Raw genomic sequence first — 9,363 nt, 5'->3', positions numbered from 1 at the left:
AATCTCTCGCTTCATCGTCCCCTCACTCGCGAACAAGACCCCGAGGTACTTGAACTCCTTCACTTGGGGTAATGGCTCATTCCCTACCCGGAGTAGGCAATCCACCGGTTTCCTGCTGAGAGCCATGGCCTCAAAATTTGGAGGTGCTGATCCTCATCCCAACCGCTGCACACTCGGCTGCGAACCGATCCAGTGACTGTTGAAGGTCACAGACCGATGATGCCATAAGGACCACATCATCTGCAAAGAGCAGCGATGAGATCCTCAGGTCACCGAACTGCAACCCCTCTCCTCCACGACTACGCCTCGATATCCTATCCATGAAAATCACGAACAGGATTGGTGATAAAGCGCAGCCATGGCGGAGGCCAACATTCACTGGGAACGAGTCCGACTTACTGCCGAGTATCCGGACACAACTCTCGCTTTGGGTGTACAGGGATTGGATGGCCCTCAGAAGTGACCCCCTCACCCCATACTCCGCAGCACCTCCCACAGTATCACCCGGGGGACCCGGTCATACGCCTTCTCCAGATCCACAAAACACATGTAGACCAGATGGGCGTACTCCCAGGCCCCCTCCAGGATCCTTGCAAGAGTAAAGAGTTGGTCTGTTGTTCCACGACCAGGACGGAATAAAGCAATACTTGACAAATTAAAAGTATTTATTTATTTTCATTTAATTATAAACAAAGTTCATTATCTGATCAATCTGAGTTCGTAAGATCTTTTTATTATTAATTTAGACGACGTACACGAGTTATCGCCCGGCCGTACTAAGAGGGGGTCGTAGCATCCAGTAAGCTTTTAAACGAGACGCGAGTGTTCTTGTGAGTCGGGATGTCAGAACTCATGTGCATCACTTCCACACAATGTAAGAGGAGCTGCTGTTGTCACAACACGTGCAGATAATGGGGATCACACAAAGATGCACCCGGAGCAGCCTCCCGACTGACATCAGGCTCTACATTTATTCTACATTTATTCTTTTATCTTTATACTTCCTGCACGTTCCTTCTCTTTTACTCTTGTTGTTTTGTTGTGAGCACACTTCACACCCTCGTCTTTGTAACGTTTAATATTTAGGTGCATGAAATGCTGCATTTCTGCCATTTGTGGGTCAGTATGTGAATATTTAGATTTCTGAATTTGAACTTTATAAGGATGCATAAACGCTGAGCAGTAAATATAAGAGTCTTTGTGAGTTTCTAACATTTTCCTCAAACTAAAATAAATAGTTTTCAGAATGCAGAAAAAACTGCCAGTTCTACAAGATCTGCAAGTAATGATTTCCATAATTAATCTGCTTATTGTTGATGAAACAAAAATGAATCAATTGTAAAAGAATGGCCACCAAAATGTCCTAAATCCAAAAGGTTACAAATAACTTGTTTTGTCTGAGAAATATATATTTTATTTATAAAATAAGAGAAAAGAAAATGTGAAAACCCTCATTATGTCCAAACTGGAATTAAAGAACGTTTGGCATCCTCGCCGGAAAAATGACAAATGATTATTGTTTTCTTCCAACAATTACTGAGTGCATTGTGTCGTTGAGAGAGAACACAATGAGTGTTTACTCTGCTCTCAGTAAACCAGCGAGGCTGCAGAGTCAAGAGCACACACATGCAGAAGAAGAGTAAATCAAACTAAGTGAAGGATGAGAAGCTGAAGCGTGCAGCACACAACACTGATTAAGTTCATGTTCCTCAAAACCAAAATAAAGCGACCGCTACATTATGTGCATCCAAGAGGATTGAAGCAAACAAACAACGCATTGTGTTCAACTCGGTTATCAGCCCGGCCCAGCTCTGTGTGTGCAGCTTTGGCGTCAGCTCATTACTGCCTTTTAAAGAGCCTTTCATGGGGTGAAGACAGAGACAGGGGCTTTAAATGAGGACAGTTTACAGCGCAGATGGATCGTGTGTGCTGTTATCAGATAACCAAAACTAGATAGCTGAAAAAATAAAATTCTAACTGGACCAGAAAAGCTGCTGCAAGTCGATCTGATATCAAATCTTTTGCATGCAGTATATTATCCTGCACCACAGACTGTATACCATCGAAGTGAACGCTGCCTCTTTCTGCTCGCTGCAGCTGCAGCACAGCGCGACATGTTGGAGGGCCGGTGCTATTTAAAGCCAAACTAAAAGGCGGTTAAAGCCCACCAACCCGCTGGGGGAGAGAGCAGCTTCCTTTCTCTGCGAACAAAGTGCACATTTCCAACAATGTGCGGTGACCGGCCGCTTTTGTAAGACTGTGATTTCTATTTGCTTTCAGACTTTTCTGTGCAGAACTCTGAGAGAGGAGTTGCTGAACTCTGAGGATGGTGCGCACGTGCAGTCGGGTTCAGAAGCCAACAAGGGAAACATTTGTTCTGAGGATTTCTTAAGTAAGAGATTTGTTTTGTGTCTGCGCGACTTTATGTTCTGCAGGGATGCAGGAGAAGTCTGAAACGCATCATTGGACAAGCTCACATAACTGAATATTTTGAGGGAATATAATTGCGGTTTTGTTTTTACATTAAATACATGATTTAAAACGGTTGTGTGCATGTGAACTTGATACAGTTAAGTTCATTTTGCACCAAAGTCTCAAATAAAAGAGGGAAGTATTTCATAAAAAACCGTCTTTACCTATTTATTTATTGACTTACCAGAAAACCTGCTACATGGTGATATATACTGAGATATGAAATGACCTACAGTCTATCGACTGGGAGTGTGAAGAGATTTTAAGAACCAGGAGGAGGAAGCTGAAGCTGCTGTGCACATTGTTTCGTCTTCCTCACTTTTTATGCTCCACATATCAGGATAAAAGCTGCAACTCAAGGCTGAAGCCTTCTCTTTGCCGCTGCCTTGTATTAAATCAAACACTTATTAATACTTAAACATCACTGTAACGTCTGCATTTCATGCCTGTTTTCTTCTGTCAGACAGTTGTGTTTCTGCTCTCGTGTGTTTAATTGTATTTGAAAGTCTTCATGTGTTCCTCTTGGACTTTGTCTCCATGCTTTTGATGTTTTATATAAAGCACTTTGAAATGCTTTGTTGCTGAAATGTTCTTTAGAAATAAAACTTCCCTCGTCTTTCAAAGCAGGATGAAACCTGCATATCCTCCGAATGTTTCTGTTGCCTTTTTCAACCACCCACATGGAGCGTTTATGCACCATTAGTGATCTGAGAAGTCTCTGTTGAGTTTGTAGTCTCCTCAAAACAAAGATGTGTTCAGAGACGGCACTGGTGAAAGTTACCAATGACCTTCTATTGGCATCAGACAAAGGACTTGTCTCTGTTCTTGTCTTGTTAGACCTCAGTGCTGCTTTCGATAAAACAAATCTCAAGGACTGCCTTCTTTCATCTACGTAACGTTGCAAAAATAAGACACATCCTGTCTCAAAATGATGCAGAAAAACTAGTCCATGCATTTGTTACTTCAAGGCTGGATTACTGCAACTGTTATTACTGTTATGTAATTGTTATCAGGTCGTCCCAAAAAGTCGGTTAAGACTCTTCAGTTGATCCAAAATGCAGCGGCACGTGTATTGACAAGAACAAGGAAACAGGATCATATTACTCCTGTATTAGCTGCTCTGCACTGGCTCCCGGTAAAATACAGAATAGAATTCAAAATCCTTCTCCTGACTTACAAATCAATTAATGGTAAGTTTACGTCAGGATCATGAATCGTGGCTGCGCCTGCTGCCCTGGTCCTGCTGGACACCGGGAAGCCTTGTTGACATTTTCCTGGTTTCATCCAAACTTTCTCTTTTTCAACACAACATAATTTCTGTCACATGTTGTATTTGTACTATGTTGTTTATCCTGTACACACGGCATCTATTGCACGTCTGTCCGTCCTGGGAGAGGGATCCCTCCTCAGTCTCTCCCTGAGGTTTCTAACATGTTCCCCCTTTAATTATGGGGTTTCTTTTAGGAAGCTTTTCCTTGTGCGATGCGAGGGCGTAAGGACAGAGGGTCTGAGGACAGAGGGTCTAAGGACAGAGGGTCTAAGGACAGAGGGTCTCAGGACAGAGGGTCTAAAGACAGAGGGTCTAAGGACAGAGGGTCTAAGGACAGAGGGTCTAAAGACAGAGGGTCTGAGGACAGAGGGTCTAAGGACAGAGGGTCTAAGGACAGAGGGTCTAAAGACAGAGGGTCTAAGGACAGAGGGTCTAAAGACAGAGGGTCTAAGGACAGAGGGTCTAAAGACAGAGGGTCTAAGGACAGAGGGTCTAAGGACAGAGGGTCTCAGGACAGAGGGTCTAAGGACAGAGGGTCTAAAGACAGAGGGTCTAAGGACAGAGGGTCTAAAGACAGAGGGTCTAAGGACAGAGGGTCTAAAGACAGAGGGTCTCAGGACAGAGGGTCTCAGGACAGAGGGTCTCAGGACAGAGGGTCTAAGGACAGAGGGTCTGAGGACAGAGGGTCTAAGGACAGAGGGTCTAAGAACAGAGGGTCTCAGGACAGAGGGTCTAAAGACAGAGGGTCTCAGGACAGAGGGTCTCAGGACAGAGGGTCTAAGGACAGAGGGTCTAAGAACAGAGGGTCTCAGGACAGAGGGTCTAAGGACAGAGGGTCTAAGGACAGAGGGTCTAAGAACAGAGGGTCTCAGGACAGAGGGTCTAAGGACAGAAGGTCTAAAGACAGAGGGTCTAAGGACAGAGGGTCTAAGGACAGAGGGTCTCAGGACAGAGGGTCTAAAGACAGAGGGTCTAAAGACAGAGGGTCTCAGGACAGAGGGTCTCAGGACAGAGGGTCTAAGGACAGAGGGTCTAAGGACAGAGGGTGTCGTATCCTGTACAGTCTGTAAACACTGAGACAAATGTGTAATTTGTGATATTGGGCTATATAAATAAATTTGATTTGATTTGCTGGGAGCTGCAAAGATTAGAGACTTGTTTCTGTAGGTTACAGTCCTGATATCAGCCGGTCGTTTCCTTATCTGCAATAAGTTAAATGGAGGAACATACAAGATGTTAGAATTAGGATTAGATCTCCTTGATCGTGGAGAATGCAAAGAGCCCGAGGAGTTTCCCACAACATCCGTCCCTGAACCAGGTCGTGTGTGCAGTACCTGCAGGGCCTCTGTGCCCGGCTGCTGCAGCAGCTTCACCGTCCGGCCTCCTGCCGTTTTCTGCCCGCGGCCATCGTGCCAAGTTAGATTCCCGCCTGTGCGTCGACTCAGCTGGTGCTTGAAGTCCTCAGGCAGAGCCCTGTACTCCACAGCTGGCCTGCAGAAACTGAAACTGGAAGCCGCTGGAGAGATAAAAGCAGGAGGTATAATGATTACACAGCTGGATCTACATGTAACCTCTAACAAAGAGACAAAAACACTCCCTCAAATCTGTGTGGCTCGAAGACAAAAGCCAGGTCGAACCCACCTGGACAGCCTGTCATTCAGGGATGATGTCATTACGAAACGAGCTCGTACCTGCTCTACGGCGCAGGCATGAGGTAACGTTTAAAGTCACCTGAGAGGAAGAGCTCCTGTCTAATTCATGGTAGTCAGTGCTCAGTTAACATTATTACTTTGTGCAGACCTTTGTAGGTAAAATGTGTGAGACTTACTCATCATTACGAGGAGCACGCAGCGCAGACATCCAACCCCCTCAGCAGCAGGGGGCTGCACAACATCCAGTAATTAAAGAAAGTGTGGAACTACAGTAAACAAGCTGTTACTGGCACAGATTCTGGCCGAACGCCACGGGTCATTACTGATTCATGTGATTGGAAGAATCTTTCTCCCCGTGTTTGTGCGTTAGCGTGCATTTTTAGATATCTCAAATGCAGTCATCAATCTCCATCATCAAGGCAAACCAGCAGCAATATAAATAAAACTCTATACGCCATTTTTTTTTGTTTCTTTGAGGCTTCAAGGCTCCGTGTGTATGAACTCCTCCACAGAGTTATTACTCCCCCAGGCTGCTGCTGTAACTACAAATGTGCCCTTTCCCCAAATTAAACTCATTTAATTAATACCACTTGTCAGACTGAGTTTTTCCTTCTATGGGAGGAAAAAACTCCCCTTTAACTAGAACACATTTAAATTGCCGGATAGAACAAGTATTCCATGAATAAAAATCTGGCTGTGAAGAGTCTCCTGCCTGCAACATCTTCCTCTTGATAGTGTTGGTTTCTTCTGCACTGTAGGAAGCAGCACTTTGGTGCATTCATGACAAAATCTACACATATGTAGCAATGTATTAATTAGCAATTAATATGTTGCAATTAAGAGGAACTTAAATGCAAAAAGTGACCACAACAACAGTCACAGCGTCACACTGGGTCGCTGTCCGTTTCAGCACCGAGTCACTGACCATCAGCTGCTCCTCACTCCCTGCAGGCTTCCATCCAGCCCAGTTAAAGTTACCTCTCTGCAGGACTGTTCCTTCCTACAGCACATTGAGTGCAATGTTTTCAGCTCACACTGTTTTACCTTCAGGCGTTTAGTCAACAGACGCGACCACTGACATGAAGGCAAACCGGTCTCGCGAGGTGAACTAACAGAGCCGAGCTGCATGCGAGCTTTAAGTTCAAGTTTCTATTGGAAGCAGCTTCTTTCAAAAGGAAAATGTCGACTGTATGTATGAATGTATGTGAATGTAAGTCGCCTACCGTCCACAGCCATGGTGTTTCCGTGCCGTAGTAGATCTAGTGAGAGACTCCCATCGTCTCCGGTGACCGACACCCGGGCTGCGGGTCCTGCTGCCCGCTTCTCCGCGTCGTGTTTTACCGACAAAAGTTTCAGAAAGGTCTGCCAGAAGGGACGACGCAAAGTGGTCGGACCGGGGGAAGGCGTTGAAAGCAGCTCCCGTCGTCCCGCGGTGTCCCTCTCTGTCTCTGTGGACTGGAGTTGCTGAAGACACGACAGGAATGTCCCCGAGCAGCTGTCTGACTGGTTCCGCTGGCTCACACGCGTGCACGTTTGCGCGCGCGTGCTTGTATTTGTGTGTGGTTTTTATATCTGTGCCGTGAGAATCAGACGCGCTGCTTTTTCTCAAGAGCCTGCACGAGCTCAAAGTGCAGCTCCGGGCCCTGTAATTATCGCAGCCAGTGGAGACTCTGAAAAACAGGCGGATGAAAAGGCTTCTCATCACTGCAGCATCCACCGTGAGGAATTCCCCCGGTGCCTGTTCTTAAAGAAAGGGGGCTCTGTGCGCGCCTGTGGGCAGTGTGCTCTCTGTGTGATGGACCTTCTGTGCAGGAGAGCTGCAGGATGTCACCGAGCACCAAACCTGCTCCCACCTGCACCTCACTGATCGATCACACACAGGGAGCGACATGCACTTCAACTAGTAGTACTAGTACATTCTGCATGAGCTGGTAGTTCAACTACATTCATATTTGCAAAGTGTTTCACGCTGTTTAATTACTTTATTTTGCTATTTTTTGTGTAGTTAAAAACTGAAACTACCAACAGTTTTGAGCCATAAAATAATTTTTTTTAAATTTGACTATTGCTTCTCTATTGTAATTAAACCTCTCTGATCAGTAGAAATATTGTTTATTCAAACCAGCTGTTCATACTGTTTTTTCATTTGGTCAAATGGTCTAAAAAAGGTGTAATTAAATATTCTTTAGTGGGGTATTTTTATTTTATTTTTTTTAAGTGGGCGCTTTTTAAATAAACTCAAAGTGAATGTTTACACTGTACATTGTAAATCTGATCACTTTTTACGAGGTAGTTTGAACTACTTTCTACTAACAGGAGTTTAAGATTACGCTGTAGTTCAATTTAAAGTGTAAGTAATTGGTAGCTTTGTATAATTATAGGCCTTCAGAGTGTCTTCCCCAACACTGCTTACAGCAAAGACTATCTGTGGGTTAGCTGACCTTTGACCTTCACAAACTGATCCATCAAAAACCAAGAATAAATAATAAACTTTATTTATAGAGCACTTTTCATACAAAAGATGAAGCTCTAAGTGCCTAACAATAACAACTCAAAATGCAACTCATTTAAAACAAGGACAAATAAATAAGACAAGAAAAAGACAGAAGATGATTAAATAAAATTAGTGCCAAAAGAAAACAAATAGATAAAAAAAAAACTCAAGGGGAAGAAAATAAACAGCAAAAACAAAACAACAAGACCTGTGACAGAGACATGTGTAATGTTCCTGAAGGTAACGTTTCCTCTCTCTCCTGTCATGGTGTCATCAGTCCTGTGTTGTATATGTAGTGAGACAGAGACATGTGTAATGTCCCTGAAGGTAACGTTTCCTCTCTCCTGTCATGGTGTCATCAGTCCTGTGTTGTATATGTAGTGAGACAGAGACATGTGTAATGTCCCTGAAGGTAACGTTTCCTCTCTCTCCTGTCATGGTGTCATCAGTCCTGTGTTGTATATGTAGTGAGACAGAGACATGTGTAATGTCCCTGAGGGTAACGTTTCCTCTCTCCTGTCATGGTGTCATCAGTCCTGTGTTGTATATGTAGTGAGACAGAGACATGTGTAATGTCCCTGAAGGTAACGTTTCCTCTCTCCTGTCATGGTGTCATCAGTCCTGTGTTGTATATGTAGTGAGACAGAGACATGTGTAATGTCCCTGAAGGTAACGTTTCCTCTCTCTCCTGTCATGGTGTCATCAGTCCTGTGTTGTATATGTAGTGAAACAGAGACATGTGTAATGTCCCTGAAGGTAACGTTTCCTCTCTCTCCTGTCATGGTGTCATCAGTCCTGTGTTGTATATGTAGTGAGACAGAGACATGTGTAATGTCCCTGAAGGTAACGTTTCCTCTCTCTCCTGTCATGGTGTCATCAGTCCTGTGTTGTATATGTAGTGAGACAGATACATGTGTAATGTCCCTGAAGGTAACGTTTCCTCTCTCCTGTCATGGCGTCATCAGTCCTGTGTTGTATATGTAGTGAGACAGAGACATGTGTAATGTCCCTGAAGGTAACGTTTCCTCTCTCCTGTCATGGTGTCATCAGTCCTGTGTTGTATATGTAGTGAACAGAGACATGTGTAATGTTCCTGAAGGTAACGTTTCCTCTCTCCTGTCATGGTGTCATCAGTCCTGTGTTGTATATGTAGTGAGACAGAGACATGTGTAATGTCCCTGAAGGTAACGTTTCCTCTCTCTCCTGTCATGGTGTCATCAGTCCTGTGTTGTATATGTAGTGAGACAGAGACATGTGTAATGTTCCCTGAAGGTAACGTTTCCTCTCTCTCCTGTCATGGTGTCATCAGTCCTGTGTTGTATATGTAGTGAGACAGAGACATGTGTAATGTCCCTGAAGGTAACGTTTCCTCTCTCCTGTCATGGTGTCATCAGTCCTGTGTTGTATATGTAGTGAGACAGAGACATGTGTAATGTCCCTGAAGGTAACGTTTCCTCTCTCTCCTGTCATGGTGT

General features: G+C 44.4%; 1 protein-coding gene across 1 annotated transcript in view; it reads right to left on the bottom strand.

Annotated features, from left to right (window-relative positions):
- Positions 1-6,893, bottom strand: part of LOC115004974 (sterile alpha motif domain-containing protein 10-like) — a 12,912-nt gene extending 6,019 nt beyond the window's left edge. The window contains exons 1-2 of the mRNA XM_029426740.1: positions 6,618-6,893; positions 5,077-5,258 (exon numbers count right to left, since the gene is read on the bottom strand). Coding sequence (XP_029282600.1) covers positions 5,077-5,258; positions 6,618-6,630 — 195 coding nt within the window. The 5' untranslated portion in view covers positions 6,631-6,893. The remainder of the gene's footprint in view (positions 1-5,076; positions 5,259-6,617) is intronic.
- Positions 6,894-9,363: the final 2,470 nt, after the last annotated feature.

This window comes from Cottoperca gobio, unplaced genomic scaffold (assembly GCF_900634415.1).
Source record: "Cottoperca gobio unplaced genomic scaffold, fCotGob3.1 fCotGob3_231arrow_ctg1, whole genome shotgun sequence".
NCBI lineage: Eukaryota > Metazoa > Chordata > Actinopteri > Perciformes > Bovichtidae > Cottoperca > Cottoperca gobio.
The sequence above is the reverse complement of the archived record's forward strand: the minus strand, read 5'-3'. Positions and strand labels throughout refer to the sequence as shown.